The 25,353-nt window shown below is 41.2% G+C and overlaps 1 protein-coding gene across 1 annotated transcript in view; it reads left to right on the forward strand.

The window, feature by feature from the left end:
- Positions 1-25,353, forward strand: part of PRKN (parkin RBR E3 ubiquitin protein ligase) — a 678,545-nt gene that overhangs the window by 176,529 nt on the left and 476,663 nt on the right. The window contains exon 4 of the mRNA XM_042478458.1: positions 10,290-10,408. Within this exon, the coding sequence (XP_042334392.1) occupies positions 10,290-10,408 (119 nt within the window). The remainder of the gene's footprint in view (positions 1-10,289; positions 10,409-25,353) is intronic.

Consider the following 25,353-nt stretch of genomic DNA (forward strand, 5'->3'; position numbering starts at 1 on the left):
TGGAAAGAGCTTCGCTTTGCCAGAAGCCTCTCCCATTGATCTCTGGGCTCTCTGAAGGGATTCTCCCTGGCTGTCAATGAAATGGAAACGATGCCAAAAGATAAATCGCTTCCAAATATTCTGGATTAACGTTACGTCATTCTGACGTACTATTGATTGACAGCTCCAAATAAGGTATGGAGGAGAAGAATCGATTTATTTAAACACCGAATTCATGCCAAGTAGGAACGCTTGCAGGTAAAAACTTTGATTTAAAAAACCAGATGGGAACGAAGAATAAAAGCGATTCGGAACGCAGGATAAGACCAGGGTTATTTTGAATCGGATCTATTAAAAACGTTGTATTTTAAATCGTTTCAAATCTTAAGTGAGAACACCCTCACAGAGACTTAAAGAACAGGAAGAAAACACCAGTTGGTGCCTCAGCTGAGGGGGAGTTTTTTGCCCAAAGACTTTGCATGAATCCAGGAACAGTTTTTCTTTGGGGGGGAGGGGAGAGAAGATGGCTGGGGATTCCCTTCTTCAGTTGGTGGGGAGAACAAAAAAGTATCCTGTTGGTCATGGCAGCTGGACTGTGGAATATAGAGTAATTAAAAAAGAATGGTGCCAAACCAAATAACAACAGCATTACTTTTGCACCATTCTTTTTTTTGATCACCCTATATTCTCTTTGTGGATTCACTGATGTACTCATTAGCTGATTTTAAACATCACTGAAAGCTGGTTTTGGTTCATTTTACCATCTGAATGAACTTTTGTTCTTTTTCTTTTACAGTTTTTGTTGTTGTCCTTCAGTTATGTTCCCTACCTTTTTGAAATGATTGGCTGCTCTGTGAGTCTGAGAAGACAGGATATACTTTTCATAGATAAATTAGTGTATTTTAAGATTACATGCCTTTGGCAGGGATGACTGTTTTTTGTTGTTGTTTTAGTTGTAAAGTGCCGTGTACTCTGATGGAGCTATATTAAAACACTGATTATGATGATGACAATGATGATGATGATGATGATGACGATGATGATGATAATATTCCCTCTTCTGTATGCTTTGTGCTGTCTACTGGATCAAAATTCTATTTTCTATGTACCAAGCAATGACTCTGCCTTTTATGACATTGCCCATCAAATGGTTATTTAGTGAAACTTTTCCTTGAGTCACGCTCCACGGACACCATCAAAATTTGGTGTCTTGACAAATTAAAGGGTTTTGTTCAATGTGTTTGGCCTCTTCTCACATATCCTTGGTTCTTTTTATTCTGTGTTTGCCTCTCTCTCTCTCTCTCATTTTCTTTCTCTTTCCTGCCCATACAAATTGTAAAACATATTCAGAAACCTTGTGTCATCTTTTTGTTTTGGACCACACTCAAGCTCAGGGCACCAAATAGATTTATAGTGACTTTGGGCAAGTCACATTTTTTCAGCCTCCAAAGAAGGCAATGGCAAATCTCCTCTAAATAAATATTGGCAAAAAAACCCCAGGAAAAAGTTGTTATGAGTCAGAGCTGAGTTGAAGGTGCAAAACAAAAACTATTAGACTATTCATTCATGCAGGGTGGGGTGGGAAGCTTTGTAGCAGGCTTTACCATTCACAGCTGGTTGCCTATGTCTTTTGATGGTGTCACTTCTTTGCTTTTATTCAAAGCTTCCAGCTTGTTTAGGCAGGACTTGCTCATTAATTTGTGGTCAATACATCTGACAACTTTAGTAATCTGTGTATGTTAGTGTACACCTTTCTTTAGGGTGGGAGGAGGCTAGGAGACTTAAGTACATGAGATATATGGTCATTTGTTTTATAAATTTAATTTTCCTTTAAAATAGTGGGGGTGGGGAGTGGGTTGTGATCATGGCATAGGAAGAGGGGACTATTAAATCTTTGCTTCCACTGTGGTCCCAGTTGGACTTTCCCCACATGATGTTTTCAATGAGAGGGAAGATCCTATGGGACTAATGGGAATGATATATAGTTTGGCCCTAAAAAACTGATTTGGCTTGTTTAATCAAAACTTGCAAAATCTGACAGTGGAAAAAAAGTGCAGCTGACATATTTGTCCATCCCTATTTTCATTTGTTACTTGCCCTAAAACTAGTGTTTTAAGCCAATACAGAATCCAGTAAACATCAGATAAAGACACATATTTAAAAGCAGCAGTACAGCAATACATTCAAAGCAGGATAAATATCAAAGCGGTATGGACTCAAGGAGTTATAAAGATGCAGCTTTAGAATTATTTATAAAGCCTGCAAGGGTAAAATGGTGTTTGTGAAGCACTGAAAAATTAGCCAGGTTGGCACCATAGTGACCTCTCCACATGAGAGGCACTCAGGAGCCACCAGGGAAAAGGCCTGACCATGAGTAAACATCTGCTGAACTACAGTATTTCGGGAACTCAGAATAGTGGTTTGGATGGTGATTTTAGGACATGACAGGAACACATGAGAAAATAAAGGTTAATAATAATAATAATAAAACATCTTTTGTATATTGAAATTCTATCAAAGCAGTGTGTAACTGGAGGTGTGATGTAACAATGAAAGCACTCAAAGTACATATTGTCACCTAAATTGCACAGTGTTTCTTCATTTACACAAAGTATTAACATTTACAAAAAAGTTTTTTTCACAGATTGTGTAAATATTTTTGTATGTATTGCATCTGGTTCTGCCTTGCTGGATGACTGTTTGCATTTTTTTATCACTAAGCATTTATGCTTGCTCTCTCTCTGTGGTTTCATAGAATCGTAGAGTTGGAAGAGAACATCAGGGCCATCCAGTCCAACCCCCTGCCATGCAGGAAATCCAAATCAAAGCATCCCTGACAGATGGCCATCCAGCCTCTGTTTAAAGACCTCCAAGGAAGGAGACTCTATCACCCTCCGAGGGAGTGCATTCCACTGTCGAACAGCCTTTACTGTCAGGAAGTTCCTCCTAATGTTCAGGTGGAATCTCTTTTCCTGTAGCTTGCATCCATTGTTCCGGGTCCTGTTCTCTGGAGCAGCAGAAAACAAGCTTGCTCCCTCTTCAATATGACATCCTTTCAAATATTTAAACAGGGCTATCATATCACCTCTTTACCTTCTTTTCTCCAGGCTAAACATCCCCAGCTCCCTAAGTCGTTCCTCATAGGGCATGGTTTCCAGACCATTCACCATTTTTGTCGCCCTCCTTTGGACACGCTCCAGTTTCTCAATGTCCTTTCTGAATTGTGGTGCCCAGAACTGGACACAATATTCTAGGTGGGGCCTGACCAGAGCAGAATACAGTGGCACTATTACTTCTCTTGATCTAGACACTATACTTCTATTGATGCAGCCTAAAATAGCATTGGCTTTTTTAGCTGCCGCATCACACTGTTCACTCATGTTCAACTTGTGGTCTACTTGGACTCCTAGATCCCTTTCACACGTAGCTTCATTCCGCCAGGTGTCACCCATCCTATATCTGTGCATTTTATTTTTCCGCCCTAAGTGCAATACCTTACATTTCTCCGTGTTGAATTTCATTTTGTTAGCTTTGGCCCAGCTTTCTAGTCTATTCAGGTCATTTTGAATCTTGATCCTGTCCTCTGGGGTATTAGCTATTCCCCCTAATTTGGTATCATCTGCAAATTTGATAAGTATGCTCCCAATTCTGTCATCCAGGTCATTGATAAAGATGTTGAATAGCACTGGGCCCAGGACAGAGCCCTGTGGGACCCCACTGGTCACTTCTCTCCAGGATGAAAAGGTGCCATTGTTGAGCACCCTTTGGGTTCGGCCGGTCAACCAATTACAGATCCATTTAACAGTTCCTTTGTCTAGCCCACATTTTACAAGCTTGTTTGCAAGTATGTCATGGGAAACCTTGTCAAAGGCCTTAGTGAAATCAAGATATACTATATCCACAGCATTCCATTCATCTACCAAGCTGGTAATTTTATCAAAGAAAGAGATCAGGTTTGTCTGGCATGACTTGTTTCTCTGAAACTCATGTTGACTTTTTGTGATTATGGCATTGCCTTCTAGATGTTCACAGACTCTCTGTTTAATGATCTGCTCCAGAATCTTTCCTAGTACTGATGTCAGACTAACTGGACGATAATTGTTGGGATCCTCTTTTTTCCCCTTTTTGAAGATGGGGACAACGTTTGCCCTCCGCCAGTCTGCTGGGATCTCTCCTGTTTTGCAGGAGTTTTCAAAGATTATTGCCAATGGCTCCGATATTACATTTGCCAGTTCTTTTAATACCCTTGGATGGAGTTCATTTGGTCCCAGAGACTTAAATTCATTTAGATTAATAAGATGTTCCTCTACTATCTCTTTACTTATTCTGTGCTGAAATTCCCCTATTCTGTCCTCTGCTCCATTATCCTCAGGTTGAGCACCTTTTGCCTTTTCTGAGAAGACTGAGGCAAAGAAAGTGTTGAGTAATTCTGCCTTTTCTCTGTCTTCTGTTAGCATTTTGCCATCTTCTCCACGCAGTGGCCCTATCGTTTCCTTCTTCTTCCTTTTGCTGCGGACATATCCAAAAAAGCCCTTTTTGTTGTCTTTAACCTCTCTAGCAAGCCTGAGTTCATTCTGCGCTTTAGCTTTTCTGACTTTACCCCTACACATGCCCGCTATTGCTTTGAATTCCTTTTTTGTGATTTCCCCCTTTTTCCATTTCTTATACATGTTCCATTTAAAACTTAGCTCAGTTGAAAGTTCCTTAGTCATCCATCCTGGTTTCTTGAGACACCTCCCATTTTTCTTTCTCACTGGAACTGTTTGAAATTGTGCCTTCAGTATCTCCCTTTTGAGACAGTCCCATCCGTCCTGAACTCCTTTATCTTTTAGTATTTCTGACCATGGAATCGCCCTCAATACTTCTCTAAGTTTACTGAAATCCGCTCTCCTAAAGTCTAGGATGCGTGTCTGACTATGCCTGGCTTCTCCTTTCCACTGTATTACAAACTCCAGGAGAACATGGTCACTTCCACCTAATGATCCCACCACTTGCACCCCATTAACCAAGTCATCCTTGTTGGTTAGGATCAGATCTAAAATAGCTGACCCCCTTGTTGCCTCTTCCATCTTTTGGACCATGAAATTGTCTTCCAGGCAAGTGAGGAATTTGCTAGGCCTTGAGGATTTTGCTGAGTTTGACTTCTGGCAAATATCAGGATAGTTGAAGTCACCCATCACTACTACATCTCTCTTTTCTGACTGTGTGGTCATCTGTTCTAGAAAGATATCATCCAATTCCTCAGTCTGACTTGGGGGTCTGTAGTAGACTCCCACCGTAACATCCTTGTTGTTTCCCTCCCCTTTAATTTTTACCCACATGCTCTCCACCTGGCTTCCATGATTGATGTCCTGGATCTCTTCACTGGTGTAAATATTTCTGACATATAGTGCTATTCCTCCTCCTTTCTTGTTTGGCCTATTTCTCTTAAAAAGGTTATACCCCTCTATTTCCACATTCCAATCATGAGACTCATCCCACCAGGTTTCAGTGATGCCTATTATATCATATTTGCTTTGTTGTACTAGGAGTTCGAGTTCATCTGCTTATTTCCCATGCTCTGTGCATTAGTGTAGAGACATCGCAGACCATGGTTCCCTTTTACTTGCTGCCTGTGCAAGTTTTTTTGCCTCCCACTGTTGGGTCCTTGCACTTTTTTTCTTGTTTCCTCTATGTCAGTTTGACTATTTTCGCCATCCCTTTCGCCTTCCTTAATATTGTCTCCCTTTCCCTCGGAACTCAGTTTAAAGCCCTCCTGATCAAGTTCTTGAGACTGTTGGCAAAAACATTTCTTCCAACTGGCGTGAGATGCAACCCGTCTGTTGCAAGAAGTCCCTCCTCATGGAACCGCAGCCCATGATCGAAGAATCCAAATCCTTCTCGGCGGCACCATCTGCGAAGCCAGTTGTTCACATCCGCTATTTTCCTCTCCCTTCCTGGACCATGCCCTTCAACTGGCAGAAGAGACGAGATGACAACCTGTACATCCATTCCTTTCAGCTTCCTACCAAGCGCCTCGTAATCCCTTTTGATGTTCTGAAGGCTGTGTCTTGCAGTATCATTAGTTCCCACGTGGACCAAAAGGAAGGGGTATTTGTCAGTAGGCTTGACCAGTCTTGTCAGCCTCTCTGTCACATCACGGATCTTTGCACCTGGAAGACAACACACCTCTCGAGACATCTTGTCAGGCCTACAAATCACTGCTTCTGTACCCCTCAGCAAGGAGTCCCCCACTATGACCACACGCCTCCTCCGAGGCTTAGCAGCGACTGTTCCCTCGGGTGGGACTCTCAGGCTCTCCTGCTCTGTCCCTGAAGTCTGTCCATGCTGGTCTTCTTCATCCTCCTTGATAAGGGAAAGAGCTTCGAATCGATTCTCTAGTTGCAAGCTCCCCGAACAATCCCTTCTTGGCTTACTTCTCTTTGTGACATTCCTCCAGCTGTCTGCCTCCTGTGTATGGCAAGTGACCTCTTCCACCCTAGCATCTTCCTCTGCGTGGTACTCATCCAAGATCGTTAGTTCTATTGTGTCCAGGAAATCCTCTCGTTCCCTAAAATGCTGAAGTGTAGCTACTCTGGACTCCAGCTGCTGCACTTTCTCCACCAAGAGTGCTACCAACTTGCACTTGGTGCATGTGAAGTTCTCCACTTCTGTAGGCAAGAAGAGAAACATCCCACAAGAGTTGCAGGTGACTACAGCAGATCCCTCATTGTCCATACTGCAAAGTCTTTAGTAATGACTATTGTCATGGCCAGCCAAGATGAGCTCTCGGAGGATGAGGAGGAGGATGAGCCTCCTCCAGAGCAAGGGCTGATTGAGGCTACGCCAGGTGTTAGTTCTGCTCTGCCAGGCCCCAGCTGTGCTTCCCCAGTCCCAGAGCAGGAGGTCCAACCAGGTCCTAGTGCTGAGGAAAGGCCTTCTATGGTGCCACAGCCTAGTGGTGATTCAGGAGATGAGGCATGCCTGCAAGTACCTTCTTATCAAGAGAGAAGGGCCGAGAGTGCTTGCAGGCGCAGATCCAGGAGGATTGCAGAAAGACAGTTAGCAAACCAGCCTCAGGTGGCTCGAGGGAGAGCTTCCCTGATTTAAGTGGAAGAGAGGCTTGAGTTGGTTGCTAGAGTTTATTATGTCCGGGATTGCTGCCAGCAATCTCTGACTTATGCTGATAACCAAGCCTGCAGCCAACACGTGTAGGCAAAACAAACCTTGTGGAGAAGCAGTCAAAGAGCAAGCCGAGGAAACAAGCCAGTGTCGGGGTTGCAGAAAGTCAAGCGTGCCGAAAGACGAGCCGAAGTCAGGAAGCCAGAAAGCAGCGTGGTCAAAAACAGTCCGAGGTCACAATAGCCAAGAGATAACAAAGGTCCGGTCCGAGGTCAAGGTAGCAAGGTAACAAGATGTCTGGAGCTAGAGCGACAGCAATCACACCAAGGGCTCATGCAATAAACTCTAGCAACCAACTCAAGCCTCTCTTCCACTTAAATCAGGGAAGCTCTCCCTCGAGCCACCTGAGGCTGGTTTGCTAACTGTCTTTCTGCAATCCTCCTGGATCTGCGCCTGCAAGCACTCTCGGCCCTTCTCTCTTGATAAGAAGGTACTTGCAGGCATGCCTCATCTCCTGAATCACCACTAGGCTGTGGCACCATAGAAGGCCTTTCCTCAGCACTAGGACCTGGTTGGACCTCCTGCTCTGGGACTGGGGAAGCACAGCTGGGGCCTGGCAGAGCAGAACTAACACCTGGCGTAGCCTCAATCAGCCCTTGCTCTGGAGGAGGCTCATCCTCCTCCTCATCCTCCGAGAGCTCATCTTGGCTGGCCATGACAACTATAACAGTCAATCTACTGGGAATACTACTTTAAAGGAATGTCCTGGCTGCTATCTTATACTTAAAGGCAAGGTTCTGTTTCAATATCTGATTCTAACCTGATGCCATTTGAGTAGAGTTGTGAGTTAAAGAAGACTAAAATTCGGCGCGCGGCTCTGGAAGGTGTTATATAAAGCTAGTCTGCTAGGTCCGCCCCCTTGTGACTCACAGATGTGACTCACAGAAGCTCCGCCCCTTCAGCAACAAGCACACGGTCTCAAAATGGCTGCCAAGCAGCTCCTCTCCTTCTCCTCTCTCTGGCCGGACTGTTTGCTTAACAAAAGAGGAAGATATTAGTTTTGTGCAGAGGCTTTTTGGTCAAATTGTTGGAAGACCGCACCGCAAAAGTCACTTGTCATTTTACTTCCATGAAGGAGGAAGAAAACCTCATTGCAGTTTCTGGTATTTTGACAGGGTGTCTCATTGAACTGAGTAGAGGTGCAACACATTTGTTAACATGCATGTCCTTAATGGAAAAATGCTGTCTTGATACACAAGACACTTGACTGAGGAAAAGATATAACAGTTGTGAGATTTTTCACACTTTGGACTTCTTGGGAGAAAATTTGGTTGTACAAAAATACTTATTTTCCTTAACAGTAACCGTGTTTTGTACAAAATACACAGAGTCCTCAGTAGAAATGCTGCTTTTGCACAGAAAACATGCTTGTGACCAAAACCACTGGAAACCGAAGTGTATTTTTCCACCAGTGAATTCTTCCTAGTGAATCCCAAGAGAATGGGAAGCACTAAAAAAAACTGCAGAGAAACCTTTGCATTCTCATATAACAGGAAGGATATTGCTGAAGTTATTCATTCTTCCATCTGAGAATGAAATAAATGAGGATTTACATCCCTAACATTGAGCCACCCATTGTTATGAAGGATGAGCATTTTATTGAATATGGTTTACATCTTTAGTGTGAAGATGGTATACTCTGAGCTTATTGCAAAAGGGGTATGGATTTTATCAGAAGATATCAGTATATTTGCCTAATGGCCAAATATGTTAAATAAAAATACACAAAATGACAACATACATTTTTATTTAGTACATATGACCATTAGGCAAATATACTGGTATTTTCTGAAGTAATCCATATCCCTTGTGTGTTGTAATTTTGTGTATAAATATAAGAATCTGATGAGACTCACTAGGCTAGAGCTTGCTGATGCATCCAGGGGAACCTGGAAGGAGAAAACAAACATTCTATGGGTGCATCTACTTTGTAGAAATAATGCAGTTTGACACCACTTTTAGTGCTATAGCTCCATCCTATGGAATCCTGGGAGTTGTCATTTTTCAAGATGCTTAGCCTTCTCTGTCAAAGAGCTTTGGTGATACAACAAACTACAAATTCCAGGATTCCATAGGATGGAGGCATGACAATTAAAGCGGTGTCACGCTGCATTATATCTACAGTATAGATCCACTCTATTTCTTTAGATCCAACTGTGCTGAAAAAGAGGGAAGGCAACTCACCAGCCTATTGGCCTCAGCTGGGAAATCTGCAACAGCTTGGAAAGAATGTGGCTGTAGGAAGCTACTTTGGAAAAGCTGGCTAGGAGAATGAGTTAAAAGCGAGGGAGAAACAAGCAGAAGAAGCCACCATGGGTTTGCAAGCAAATTTGTCATGTTGGGTGAACCCAGGCCCAGCAACCCTTCCTGTGACTACTGTGGGAAAAGCAACTACCGGCTATATAGCCCAGTCAAAGGAGAAGACCCAGGAGTAGTTCTTTTGCCCATTGAATCCAGAGGTAATGGGCTTGGTCAGCCATTAGGTGAAGTTGTATATTTAGATGCTTGGAATTTTAGAGCCCAGAGGAAAGGTTTACTGCAGGGATTCTATGCCTTAGAAGAAAAAGGCCAGAGACACATAAAGGGATGCTATGTAAAGGTGCCTTTGCAAACAGGACCCACTGTTGAATGGCTGGGGTTAGAAAGCCCTCAGTGAAGCAACTACTGAAACCTCCTGCACCACAGATCCTGGTATAGGTTATTGATTTCCAAGAGCAAGATTTAATGTTTCCTTATAGGGGAGTGAAGGCCAGCATGATATAGTGGTCTGAGCACTGGGAAGCAAGGTTTGAATCTCTACTTAGCCATGGAAACCCACTGGGTGACCTTGGACAATTCACACTCTCTCAGCCTCAGTGGAAGGCAAAGGCAAGCCTCCTCTGAGCAAACCTTGCCAAAAAACAAAACAAAACAAAAGCATGTTAGTTTGCCTTAGGATTGTCATAGGTCAGAAATGACTTCAAGGCACATAACAACAACAACCCAGGAGGATGCCATAGTAAAACCTAAATGTTTTCATTACTAACCACTTTTATAGTTAATTGCGAGAAATACCTTGCTTTTTAGTCTGTTTTCTGCCCCCCCCCCCCCCGGTCCAAATTTGGTGTAATGACTCTGTAATGGTTTGCTTCTATTTTTCTTCCCAACAGGGAATTCTTCATACAACAGTTTTTATGTTTTCTGTAAAAGTTTCTGCCAAGCAGTGAAACCTGGGAAGCTTCGTGTTCGTTGCAGAACATGCAAACAAGGCACACTGACTCTGTCCAGGGTAGGTAACAGTTTTCTTCTGCAAAGTTGTTGGCAGGCTTTCATGATAGATTGGAAAATATGGCAAAGGATCTTTGAAGCTGAATTCAGTGAGATACAAAGTACTAGGTAACATCTTGCATGGCAGCCATCCATCAAGGAGGATCCTTGACATGAAAGGAGTCTTAGCAAATATAAAATGATGCGCTTACCCTGGGGCCCTTTAAATACTAAAGTGTTATAGCACTATGATCCCACTTCAGCTGCCATGGTTGCATCCTATGGAATCCTGAGGTTTGTAATTTGATGATGACTTCCTCTGCATTATAGTTTGCTGGCTGAAAATTCTAAGTACTTCTCCCTAAACTGCAAATTGCAGGATTCCATAGGGTTTTATCATGGCCATTAAATTAGAGTCATAGTGCTATAACTGTAGTTGATGTTTTCTTGTATTTAATCAGTTGTGTTTGGTGACCTGGATATCAGTGGTTTGATGAGTAAGCTCCAGTTTTCACTGCAAACTTCTTGTAGCATTGGAAAGAATTGGGTAAAGTGCTAAAGCTATTCAGCAGATTACATTTGGCACCTTGGAGGGTTCATTTAAAGTCTGAACTAAGACCAGAATGCATTTATTGTTTTACTGCCATGAGAACCACTGACCACCAATGCATTTAATCATAGGCCTAATTCCCACTTAACTGTTAAACCAGGTTCTGAACCGAATCTATGATTCGGTTCGGCCCCAAACATGGTTCCCACTATCTTTGCACCAGAAAAAGGCCAGTGCCAGAGAGGCTGTGGGAAGGCCAGAGTGGAGAGGCCAGGCCACACGACGGAGAAGGCCAGGCCATGTGGCGGAGAGGCCTGGGGAATAGAGGAGGTAGGCTGGGGAGAAGGCTGGGGATGGAGGGAGGCATGACTGGGGTGGAGAGGCCAAGGAAAAGCCACTGCCAGTGGGAACCATGGCAGATTAGAATCCACCTGGTTCCCACTTGGGCTGGATGTATTTATTTCTAAATAAATCGATTCAGCCCCCAAAACATCTTATTTTACCAGCGTCCTTTTGATGTGGGTTAAATGGGTAAAAACCATGCTCCCCCTTTCCAAATTGCTTCAGCAATTTGAATTAAGTGGGAACCATGGTGGTTTAAACCAAATCATTTGGAATCACGATCCAGTTTAAACCATAGTGGGAATTAGGCCATAGTGTTTTATTGATTTTATATGAATGAATAATATGCTGTTGTTTCTCTCTCTTATAAAAAGTGTTCTTTCTGCCTTATTATTCATATATGTATGTGTGTGTGTTGTCTCTCTCTCTCTCTCTCCTGTGCCTTCATTTGTTTTTTGTTTTTCTTTCTTTGTTCAGGTCTGCTTAGTGATTGTTGTTTCTACTGCTAATTCTTGCACTGGAAATTTTTAAGATGAGTTGTATTAAACTGTATTGGTTTTTCATTTTAATTTGTAATGTCGTTTTATTGTCAAAACAAGTATAAATATTTTAAAAATAGCAATGCTCCAGTGAGATGTACTCCAAAGTTAACATACATTAGATCTGGCAGCACATGGAACAAGGTCTTGATATGAAGAAAAAACCTTTCTGGTCTTCAGTAGATTTGTGATCATGCATCGTTTTATGAAATTCTGGCCAACAATATTTGGAACTAGAGATGATGCATGTGTGTATAGATAGGAAGTCCTCAGAAATCATATAGAGAAAGATATCTCTCTATTTCTGACATTTATTGTGGCTATTCCACCTTTTTAACATTCTAGACTTTCTTCATATCATTTTTTTTAGCCCACACCAATATGTTTCCTTTTATATTTTTGCTAACTGTGTGCACTGGATTTGTCAAAGGTCTAGATAATGTAGTATGTGTAAACTGGTCATTGATTCTCCTGATAACATAAGACTACAGTCGCCTCTCCTTTTTCATAGGAGATCTGTTCCGTACTCCCTCGCGACAATGGAGTTTTGCATGTATTCAACCCCCATTGTCTTGAATATAGGCATGGGCACATGGTGGCACACAACCTTGGATCCTCCATATCTTGGAGTTAGTTTCCAGAATTTATGAACATTGGCTATGTTGGCTGCTGTTTCTGAAAGCTGAACTCTAAAGCATCTGGAGGAACAAATGCTGAGAACTACTGTGCTAGAGAGATGCTAGACAACATGCCTGGGATCTGAGCTGTATTGTAATTTCTAACCACTGTGACCAATATAAATCAGTCTGTCCACTTAGTTTGACTGTAATGCAAAATCACAACAAATTAGAATGAGTCTAGTATCTTTCCAGGTGTATATATGCCCTGCGACTCTCTTCTATTATGGCCAAAAGGGAAAAAAACCCAAACAAAACATGGGAGCTTTCCATATCCCATTTAGATTGATTATACTCTAACATGCAGTCTGAATCTTCAAATGTGATTAATTTTAACTGTATTAGTAACCAGCTTCCTAAACTTTGGTTTGAAGTTGGCCAGTTTCTAGAAACCAGAAAAAAAATTACCACAGTTCATCTAGGTTCAGTAGACATGAGAAGTTGCAACAGGGAGGGTTTCATACTTTTCAGACCACTACTAGAAGAGGAAGTAGGGAACATGTGAGCCTAAAGCTCCCTGCATCTTGTTCTGAAAATGCTAAATTGTAGTCTAGGTTTACATATACAACATCTTTGAATGTGAAAATGGGCATTGGTATTTTTTTTTTAAGTATTTCCACAACTGTGGGTGTTAGCAATCCTGCTGTAACTATTCAGCTGTGTCTTTGTAGCACAAAGAATAATATTTCATTAGGGTCGTGCCAATGTAAGCATTAGTAATTTGCCCTCTGAATTAATCGAATAGGAGTCACTGAAGCTCAGAAACTCAAAAGCTATATTTCAGGTCTGTGCATAAAGGTAAAACTGAAAGATGAAGTGCATATTGATTTTCTGTTTCTCTTATAGTTTTCATTGACTGTTTCAACTTTTGTATATGTTTCAGTAATTAGGTGTTTCCACGACATCTAATATATTTATGGATTTACTGTAGTCCTTGTTATGGACCTGTTCTCTTGCCTGAAACAATCTGCTCAGCAGTTTTGGAATTTGAATATTGGCTTGATTTACTATGAAATTGGCATTGGATTCCTGTTTTTTGTATTAGCAATGAAGTTGATTGTTCTTGCACTCTACATGTAAATGTTTCCTCTGGAGAAAGAGACCTCTGAGGCATTTTTGTTGTTGTTGTTCCTGGTACATTTCACTGATATTCTGTTTAATGCTGGCTTGTGCTGCAAGGTAGAGACTCCAATTTCTGATTTGCATGGAGTGGGGAAGGAGGATGGTGGGAAGATGGCAAGACTCATAGGCGGGGTACAGACCGCCGCTTTGCAGCGGTCTGGCGCCGCCGCCAGAAGGTCCGCGGGGGAGCCGGAGCCTTCAAACGGCCCGACTCCCGCGCGGACCGAAAAAAGAAGCTCCAAAATGGAGCTTCTTTTTGCGTCGCGTTTGCGACGTAGCGAGGCGCCAGGGGCGCGCTCGCTACGTCAGCAGCGGCGCGACGCGTCTGGACGCTGTGCGTTCGATGCGTAAAGATGGCGCCGGCCATGTAGAAGGGCCGGCGCCATCTTGTACGGACGGAGTCCGTACGAGGCCATGGGGCGTCTAAAAGAGACGCCCCTTTTTTAAAATGGGACGTCCGGAGGACGTCCCAAAGGGCAATGTAGAAAGCCCCATAGTTTGAACCTTGAACATACTCAGTCTTCAACTGGAAATACATCGTCTTTTTAGAGCATGGAATGTGGTTACTTTTTATTCCTAACAAAAAGAACTAAATCTCCCAACATGTAAGACCTAAGAATAGGCTGAATTACATTATAGTCATTCATTACATATACACATAGAATTTTACAGTAACGTACAAAACCAATGTAACAATTGATATTAATATGAAGTTTCAGACTCATAACTAAACAAAATTATATTGGTATCCTATATGATAAATATATATTTCCTGCCTCTAAAGTTACAACAGTATATCAATGCCCCACATTATAATTATATAATACCGATTTTACAAAACAAACAAACAAACAAAAACAGATAAGTCAAGTTATTCCTCACAAACAGCCAGCAGAAAACCTCTGTAGGCTGAAATATGGGATGAGGGTGACACATTTCTTCTGTTCTGTACCTTCTATTATTTTACTTGTGAAAGTGGGCCACTCTACTTCGTCAGCAGGAGTGGCTAGACATGGCCTGGCAAGCCACCTCACTTCATAACTGGAAAATGGAAACTAAAAGTGCATGCAAATAAGTAGTTTGAGGTGACAATTGAAAAAGTTACAGCTAAATAAGGCACTTTTAAAAAATATTTAACTTGATTTTCACCAGCCTGTTAGGACCAATGCAGTTTGGTAACTCACAGCTGCTCAAGTTCCTCTTATGGCTATTGCTTCATCTGTACTACAGAAATAATGCATTTTGACACCACTTTAACTGATATGGATCAATGCTATGGAATTCTGGTATTTGAAGTTTGTTCTGGCACCTGAATTCTCTGACAGAGAAGGCTAAATATCTCACCAACTTAGAAATCCCAGAATTACAAAGTGTCGAGCCATCACAGTTAAAGCGGTGTCAAACAGCATTATTTCTCCAGTGAAGATGCAGCCTATGTTGCACAAGTAGGATGATTTTTACAGGCATGTAAAAAGAAAATGGGATTCTAACCCAGAGTAAAGAGAGTGCTGTTTTGTTTTGTTTTAACCCAAACCCTCTACTTTTAAAAATCATGTTGCAGGTCACCTTGAGTCCATGTTCTGGCATAAACCAAGTAAATAAATACAGTTTAAATAATTTTGGAAATGACATGATAGAAGTTGTGTTCCTGGTCTATATACTCATCCCACTGTTATGCCTAGTTAAATAGGATTGGGAGTTCTTTGCAGTGTTTCAAAAGCTTGCTGAGCTTGATACAGTATTTGGGGGAGGTATACATGCCCTCCTTATATGACAACTTAACCACTATGATTCTTTTTCAGCCACCATTAAATTTTTCACTGAATGAACCCCCAACTCCTTCTCAGTGCAAGGTGGGAGAGTCTTCTTTAACTATGCAACCTGTTACATAGGTCCAAAACACATTGCAGAAATAATCCCATTTGAGACTACTTTAACTGCCCTGGCTCAATGCTGGGGAATTCTGGGAACTGTAGTTTTGTGAGACAAACATTCAGCTTTCTCTGTCAGAAAGCCCTGATACCACAATAAACTACAGTTACCAGAATTCCCTAGCACTGAGACAGGGCAGTTAAAGAGGTTTTGAACCGTAGTTGTTGTTACTTGTTACTTGAGTCTTTGACTTGAATCCTGTGATTAGTCCCAACTAGAGTAGAGCAATTCCAGTTGGATCAATGGAGATTTGGTAAAACTATATGTATATAAGTTCTATTGATTCATTGGGTATATTAGAGTTGAGAGTAACAACTAGATTTAGCATAAAGTGGCCCATTTTCCAGCTATGATAAGCTACACAGTCACTGCTCAACATGGGAAAAAGATCCTGTGAGTTCACTTTCTGTATGTTACATCCTCAAACATTTCTTGTAAGCTGTTCATTTCATAAGCACCACAGCAGATTGTAAGCCAGTATTTGTTTCGGTGACACTCTCTTTTATTGGCATGAAAGCAAAACCTGTGCAAAATCCACATTAAAAATGTTGGGCAGAATTAACTTGCTTAGGCAAGTTAATCCTTTTGGGGTTGGTAAGCTGGGAACGGACAACTTAATTGAATTGAACTTCATGAACGCTCTCTTTCTGGCATGAAGACTGACATTTTAAACATTCATAAGTATCCTTATTTTAAAACCTTCTTTAACTGTCATGCCTATTTGCATATTATTATTTTAAGAGGTGTTGGGAATGAATGTAACATTTATAGAACCAGAGAAATGCCAAAGAAACCTCTCTCTTCCCCTTCTTTTTTTTAATAAGAAAAATAACTGTGACTTAAAGCCTGGTTTTATGAGTATTTCATGACCTCCTGCTGTATAAGAGATTTATGCTGAATTGAATTTAATTGTCAGGAAATATCTCTAGCAGTGTACAGAAAGAGACTTACTGTACATTCTGTTAAGGCATTATGACTATATCTATGCTGATAAATGTCATTGGTTTCCTACTCATTGAGAACAGATTCAGATATGGTATTTCAGAACTGAAACAGAAAATGCATGTGAATTTCACTTAATTGTGCTCAGCTTTGTTTTTATAACATTATTAACTTAAATGTCTTCCTCTGATTGGATACGTGTTACACTACTTACAAAAATATCCAAAGGTGCTCAAGCTTTCCAGGCTATACAATGAAAAATCAAGCCTCGATTTGGGAGTAAGGAGGTGGCAGCCGGTGTGGCATAGTGGTCTGAGTGTTGGAGTATGACTGAAAACCAGGCTTCAAATCCCAGCTCGCCATATAAAACCACCTTCGGCAAGTTATACTCTCTCAGCCTCAGAGGATGGCAATGACAAAGGTAAAAACCCCCTGAAGAAATCTGCCCCTCAAAAAACCCATGATGGGTTTGCCTTAGGGGTGCCATAAGTCAGAAGTGACTTGAAGGTACACAACAACAACAACAACAAGGTGGGAAATAGTTGGGAAGTGTACTGGTCACAATTCTTATGGTGAGTTTTATAGATAGTGGTATGACAAATAGGCTAAAATGCTATGAACATTTGTATCAGTGAGGAACTGAATACATTGGGCTAACATGAGCCATAATGAGAAAAGTGCATATTTCATATGTCAAGCGTAAAGCCTAGCTAAGGCAGAAAATGAAAGGAATCCTGCATTAGTTTGCAGCAGGTTCCTCTGCTTCAGTCTTCATTCCTAGGTAAGTATGTAGAGGATTTCAATGTCAGTGTAATAGTTTGTTTAATAGGCAAAGAGAGGCTCTCAAATATGGCTCTGTGTTTACTATCAGTTCACTAGATTAAGCATATAAAGATGAACTCTTGACTATATAACTCACAAACCATAGAAGGTAGTTTTGATGGAGAACAGTTGGATCTAGCTTTATTCATATTTCGAGTAGATCAGTTAAAACCAATGGATTGAATGAGTTTCATGACTAATGTAAGTTTTGCTGACTTGAAAGCTTATTGATTTCAATGGGCCTTCTCTAAGTATAACTAAATCAGGATCCAGACAACTGCATGCACTGCATTTGTATTTATTTTTGTGTGTTCTCTCAAATGTCAGAGCTACAGCCTCTGAATTCATGACTTCAACTAAATAATAGTTAACTGGCCAGCAATATTACAATTTATAGAAATAGTTTATTCTATAAAGAAATAAGGTGCAAATACTATTTCTACTATCTTAGAAGGTGTTGATCAAAAGAGAGAAACTAAGTGGATTCTGATATGAAGGTGCTCATATCTTTCATCAACTAGATGAAAAACAACCCTTTAAATTGCGCCTCAACATGACTTTGACTGTGTTTGTAGATTTTTCACGCTTTCTTCCCAAGAGACTACTGATGTGTTTGTGCATAACACTGTAGATTGAAATTCCATAGACACTTAAACCAGGAAAGGCAGCCTTTCCTGGCACTATCATTGAAGTGGGAATTACACACTTTTAGTCAGACTAGACTAGACTAAAACGTTCCTAGTTGTGTGTGCTGAAGTAATGTTGACAAGTTGTTCAGCATATGATACAGCAGCCACGGTTTTTAAAGAAATGTTGAATAAGGAGCACTGGGGGCTGTGTAACAGGACATTTTATTTGTGAATGTAATTGACAAAAGAGGACAGTAGTCATGCAAAGTTCATTCCATAATACGTTTTAAAACTATTTCTTCTAGAGGGAGTGACACTAATCCCCTACTGTGCCCAACTACACTATTCAGTACAGTTCTCCAATGTGTTGCAGTTCTGGCTAGAAGATTCTGGGAATTGTAGTAAAAAAGGTAACTTTTCCAAGCTCTGATGATAACTTGGACATTGGACTGAAATAATGAATTTTGCAAACAAAAACATGGAGAACATCATAACTGCCATATTTGTGGGCTGGGTTATATGAAACACAGCACATTATTCTAATGAACAAATTCATCTGTTAAAAATCTTTGGAATTCTAAAGAAGACCTGGATAGTGAATACATTATAGAATCAGCAGAGACCAAGACAGGCTGCATCTCAAGATGTCTTAAGGGTGGACAAAATGTGGCCCCTGGGCTGCATGCAGCCCTTGGGACTACAAATGCAACCCAGAGGACCTCCCCATAAGTTCCTAGATTCCCCCAGTATTTTAAAGGTTCTGGTGGATTCAACTCCATTTAGGGTGATTTTGTTTGCACCCAAATTCCCTCAAACATCCCCAAACCACCCAAAATGACTACAGTTTGCTCACCTAACCTTCCCTGGCCTCCAGTCCTCCCCAAAACAGACCTCCCCCAAAAGAAAAAAAATCTGTCCAAAATTGAGCACAGTGGTTCCGTTTCCTTGAGTGTCCTGGAATTTGCTCCAGACAGATTCAGGAAGGAAAAATTACCCCTGCCTTGTTTGCAGCTGCTCACTCCTGTGTTAAATATAATACATATAAAGGGAATTTAAACAGGCATTGTTTGAAAAGCTTGACAGTTAGATTTTTACTAGGACCCAACCTCCCACCCTGCAAAGAGATGTTGTTTTTAGCCTTATCATTTCTATTTATCTATTTTGTAATAATGCTAAATATTTTTAAATGTGTTTGTAAACAGCTTCAATTTTGCTAGATTAAGTTTCATGTAGACTCAGTCATGGAAACCCACTGGGTGATCTTGGGCAAGTTACACCCTCTCAGCTCCAGGAAACCCCATGTTTGCCATAAATCAGAAATGACTTAAAGGCACACAACAACAACAACAGGCATATTGTTGTGTTTTGTTGTATATGGGGATTTTGAAACCTATTTTGATTGTGTCTTTTATTTCCTCCAGTAAATAATAAGTCACATGACACTTTAAAAATTCTCTCTTTTTTATTATTAAACTCATGCAGTTGTAATTCCTGGATTAAGTCAGTGTGAGGGAAATACTGAGCTTTGTTGCTGGAGAGTAATATTCCACCACCATTTTTTGTGTCTCTTCTTAGCACTTTGGCTCAAAAATCTGTTCTTTCTTTGAGAAAATGAGCTAGCAAATATCTAGCAAACTCTTTCTCCCATTTTCAGTTCCACTTGCAAAGACCCTTTCTTCTCCCCTTTTCAGAAGCCAATGCAAATCCATCACGTAGTCTCACTCTCACTCACTCTCTTCTCTTTAGGCTAGTTGTCCAGTTAACCAATAAATACACTCAGCCCTCCATATCTGTGGATTCTGCATCCATGTACTCAGCCATCCATTGCTTCAAAATATTTTTTAAAATTCAAAAAGAAAATGTTTCCATTTTATATAAAGGACATCATTTTATTATGTTATTATATACTGTATAATAGACTTGAGCTATCACAGATTTTGGTATCCGTGGGGGGTTCTGGAGCCAAACCCCAGTGAAGACCAAGGATCCATTGTGGTGTTTTGGTACCAAGTAGCACATTTTTGCTTGTAATTCATTAACCAAGTGTGGGAAACAAGTCGTGAGGTTTTCCAGTGAATGATTTATCGTATTGAACAACTGAGTGTAGTGTGTGGGTGTCAACATGATTATATGCTATAAGATGTTTTAAAATTTGGCACAAGACCTTTTTTTTTTTTTACTTAAGGAAGGAGCCTGAGAGAAGACAAATGCATTTAGTATTTCATCAGATCATATCATGCTGTGATGTAAACCTTTCTTGGAGCTCAGAACACTTTTCTCCAGTCTAGGTGGGAACAATAAAAATGGAAGAGCAGAAAAACTGAAACAGCTAATTTATTTGCAGATTACATTTCCCAAAAGCAAATAACATTTCAGAGCCAGATGAATGCCTTGCTAAATAAAATAAGTTTTAAAATACACAGCCAAGAACAATGATGTGTTTTCCTTCCTGAAAACTCTGAAATCCTACCAAAAATATGGGAGTATTGTTCCAAAGCCTGCTATTTCATTTTCATTGACAGTAAACCTTTTTTTTAAATAGTTCCCTCTGCACTAAAGTATAAAAATAAGTTCTGATTATATTGATCTACTGTGAGCTAGTTTGTTGAGTACTTCGAAATTTCATCTACCGTTTTGTTGCTACAAACTGGGGTTACTAACTTGGTAGAGTTAACTTTCTTTTAGTGACTTCCATCACGAGATGCAGAAATGAAGCAGGTGCAGCTTTTCTCATCACTGCATCTCTTTGCCTGATCATTAGCACATGTTCAAAGGTGCCTCACTGGTGGTGGGTGGAGAGAAAATGAATGTGTCAAAAAGAAAGATGACAATGTTACTAGAGAGGGATCAATTATAATTGCTGTTCATTGATCAATGAAAGCAGGAACTTGAAGCTGTCTTTGGAACTTAAAGCTTTCCTCTTTCCATCACTCTCACTCTTAAATGAGTTGTTTGCTGTTGAAATACCTGAAGTAGCACCACTGTCTTTCAGTTGAAACATATTCATCCTATACCTGGGCAGTTGTCACCATTATTATTATTACTATTGTTGTTGTTTCTGTCCCACCTTTTTCTGAGAGTGGGATCAAAGTGGCTTACAACAGTTAAAATGACATAATTAAAAGTCCACAAGAGAAAAAGTGAAAACAAGATTGAATGATCAAAAAAATTAAAACCAGATCAAAACATATGTCATTAAACATATCTTTAAACAGACACACCAGCATAACATTTAGCTATATTCAGTGCATTGTGTAAGACAGGCCTTATATAGTCACGCATCTAGCCATTCATTATGTTAGGACAGAAAAGTCTTTACTTGTTTGTGACAAGAAAATAGGGAGGGTGCCAGTCTAAGTTCTTAGGGAAGGGAGTTCGAGAGTCTAGAGGAGGCCACTGATAAGGCCTTTCCCCTTATTCCCAGTGGAGAGAAAATGAATGTGTACCAATGAGGGTGGTGGGGCAGAGAGAAGGGCCTCTCCGTGGCTACTTCTTTGCAAGACCATGGGCTAGTTCATAAGGAAGAATGCAATCCTTCAGATTACCTAGACTGGAGCCATGTAGGGTTTTAAAAGTCATAATTGGGAGTTTTAATTTTGGCTGGAAACAGACCAATAGCCAGTGGAGCTGTTGCAATAAGGGGGTTGTGTGATACATGTGGCCAGTCCAAGTTAGCAATCTGGCTGCAGTTGTTTGGACCGTTGAAGTTTCTGAATACCCATCAAAGGAAATCTTAGATAGAGCAGATTACAATACTTCCACAGGATGTAAGTAAAGCATGTGGCACCATGGTCAGATCAGACATCTCAAGGAATGGGTGCAGCTGGTGCACAAGCTTTCACTGTGTACTCCTAGCCACTGCTGAAATCTGGGCTTCCAGGTTCAGAGTTGAATTCAGGAGCACATCCAAGCTGTGAACCTGTGTCTTCAGGGTGTGTGTGTGTAACTCCATCCAGCACAAGATGAATCTTTGTTCCCTGATCTGCCTTTTGACTTTTGGATTGGGTGTCATCTGTATACTGATGGCATTGGACCACAAAACTCTATAGAAAACCTCTCCCAGCAGTTTCATGTATATGTTAGATAGCATAGGGGGACAGAATTGAACCCTGAGGGATCCCAGAAGCCAATAGTCAAGGGTCAAACAGGAGTCTCCCAGCACTACTTTCTGGGTTGCCCCTCCAGGAAGGAATGAAGCCTCTATAAAACAATGCTCTCAAGTCTCATTGTTTTCCCCGAGGCATATGAACATCCAGGTGAACAAAGCCATCAAATCTGAAATGCTCCTTTCTTCCCATGAATAATCTACACTTCCTCTTGAAACTTGAGACAAAGGATCTCTTCACGCTCAAAGCAGTAAACTAATCTCTCTGCCTATTCCTTGTTGTGTCTCCAGACAAATTTCCATGTCCATTCATCTCAAGAATATCCTGATCTAATCACTGTTGTTGTCACACTAAAATTAAAGCAATCAACCAGTCCAGAATTCCATTGTCAGTTCCTAGGACAAGTCATTCAGCCTTTGTTATCTGGTCAGCTAGCCCATTTGCTAGGGCTAGTTTTAAGGTATACATATGGTTTCAGAATCTAAGTTCTCTACACACAAATTACACACAGCCCAGTCCACATACACACTTGGTATCCCCCTCTGTATCACCCTCGGACCTTCCAGTCTGAGCCACTCCAGTTTTCATGGTCTTCTCATTGGACAGGTAATTATAACCCCACTGCAAAGCCCTAAAACTGCACTCTCCCCTTTCCATATATCCATTTTCAGTTAGCAAATCACACCAGACACAGAATACAGAGCTATCTTGTGTGTGTGATTGTATTCTGCATATTTTCTAAATAAAAAATCTTCTTAATTCACATAAGATCTGGAGTCCTCCTCAGTTAGTATTGATATACACTGGTGCAAATGGTCCAAAGGTTGCCCAAGCCTCTTGCAAAAGTTAATTTCCCCAGCATTTGAAATAACACTGACAGTTGGTGGGGACCTCCCAATCCCTGATACCTGTTCTTTGGGTAACAGTAGCATTGAAAGCTGTTGAGCACTCCAGCAGAGCCAACAGGAACACATTTCCCTGTCCAGCTTGTGGTGTAGGTCATCCATCAAGGTCGTTAATGCTGTCTCTGTCCTATAACCAATCCTAAAACTAGATTGAAATGGTTTTAGATAATCCCTTTCATTTAGAAAGCGCTGGAACTGAGAGGCCACCACATGCTCCAGAGCCTTGCTTAACAATGGAATGTTACAGACTGGATGACAATTATCCAGAATTGGTGGGATCCAGGGATAGCCTTTTTAGTAATGGTTTTATAACAGACTCCTTCAGGCAAGCTGGAATTCTGCCTTGTTTTATTGAGGTATCAATTACTCCTTGTATCTGCTCAGCCCATCCCCTCTAGCTTTTTTAATAAACCAGGAATGAGAAAGATCTGGAACACATGTTGTGATCCTCATATCCTCAAGAATACAATCTACATTCTTGGGTTGCAGAAACTAAAAAAACCCTATCCATTGCTGCTGGACAAATAGGGGGAAGAGTTACATCCCCTGGATCTGTATCAATTATAGCAGGGGTAGGCAACCTTTCTGACCTGGGGGCCGGGTTGCTGTCCCTCAGACAACTGGGGGGGCCGAAGCCAAAAAATAAATAATTAAATATTTTTAAAAAATATAAATAAATAACCCGGGACAAATGTAGGACAAAATTTTCAAATGGAGGACACGCAAAAAATTGGCTGCTTTTTAAAAAAATGTTAATATAAATGCATGTTTCTGAGGCTTCTATAGACAATTGCCCCCCTTGTCCCCACGTGTCCCCCTTGCCTGCCACTTGCCCCCGTTTGCCCGGCTCCTCCTGATAGGCCAAAGGCCCCAGCGGCAATCGGTGGCAGGACCGGGCTGGGGCCAGTCCCAAGGCCTCGCCGGGCCGGATCTGGCCCGTGGGCCGTAGGTTGCCTACCCCTGAATTATAGCATCCAAGTCAGAACAGATCTAAATGATTTTATTTGCAAAGTGCTGGGCAAGTTGTTCACAGTAAGCTGTCAGATGATCTAGATTTTCCTCTGCTAGGCCTGTGTGTAAAAATCTCCTGACCATTTGAAATAGCCTTACTGGCAGGCTTCCTACATATGCAATACAGGCAGAGAAGAAATTTCCCTTTGCTTCTTCTATTGCCACAGAGTAGACTCTCAGATAAGCTGTCACCTGTGTTTGGTCAGATGCATGTGTAGTTTTCTGCCAATGCCACTCTAGTCTCCTTCACTGCCACCAACTGCCTGGAAAACTAGGGAAGCAGTTTGGCTGTAGTCTGTGAGAAGGGTCACTCAGGAGTGATCATGACCGCTGCCCCACCATTCCAGAGGTCAGCCAGGACTTCAACAGGATGGTTTGTCAAGGCAGCAGAGAACTCCTCAAGAGCCACCAGGACACTATCTGGATTCATAAGTCTCCTGAAATAGACCATCTTAATGAGTCCCTCACCATTGCAGAGGTTCTGAGTCCAGTAAATCTGCATCCTACCAGGTGATCTGTCTCATGACTATAGACACTTTCTCCACTCCCAGATCACATTCCCAGACATTTCCAGATCACATGTACCCCATCCACTACAGAAAACAAAGTCCAGAGGATGCCCAGCAGCTTGAGTAGGGCCAGGTATCATTTGGGACAGACACATGGTTGTCATGGCAGACATGAAGTCCTGAACTGTCCTGAACCAATGGGGCAGCATGGATGTTGAAATCCCCCAGCACTAAGATTTCACTAACCCCAAGATCACCCTGACTGGTTCAGGAAAGTTGCTTGAATTGGGGGGATTGATTCTGATGGTCCAGTTTGGCAACACATGTCTTAGGAGGCTAAAGTTGAGTGTTTTGAGATGTACAAATCTGACCATAGGTGATCTCTGGGAATCAACAGTGTATGGAAGAGGAGTCTTGGAGCTTTTACAAGCTGGTTGTGACACTTCTGTATGGAAGAATTTGTTTGTGGCATGGGTACTTTGCTGATCTAAATCGTAGAAAATTGATTTGTTCTGTGATGCGTTCCACAGCACACAGTGTGGGATTGTAGTCTGTTGTTGTAGATGATCATTCCAGACAAATATGAGTTGTGTCCCATGCTGAGTTTTATGATTTCCAAAATGTTAATGGTTTATCTGTTTTCAAACTAGCAATAAGCACAGTAACAATAGCAATAGCTGCTTTCTTCCATCACTCATAGACATAGGGGATAATCTTGTTAAAACTTAGCTACTGTATAATGCATTCATCATTTTGGAATCTTTGTATTTGTTGCAGTTTTCAAAGTGACAGTAGCTGTAAGCCTTTTTTTTAATAATCCACAAAACAATACACAGACTTGAACTGGGGGAAAACTTGTATAAACAACATACAGACTTGAA

The sequence above is a fragment of the Sceloporus undulatus genome, chromosome 1, assembly GCF_019175285.1.
Source record: "Sceloporus undulatus isolate JIND9_A2432 ecotype Alabama chromosome 1, SceUnd_v1.1, whole genome shotgun sequence".
Taxonomy (NCBI): Eukaryota; Metazoa; Chordata; class Lepidosauria; order Squamata; family Phrynosomatidae; genus Sceloporus; species Sceloporus undulatus.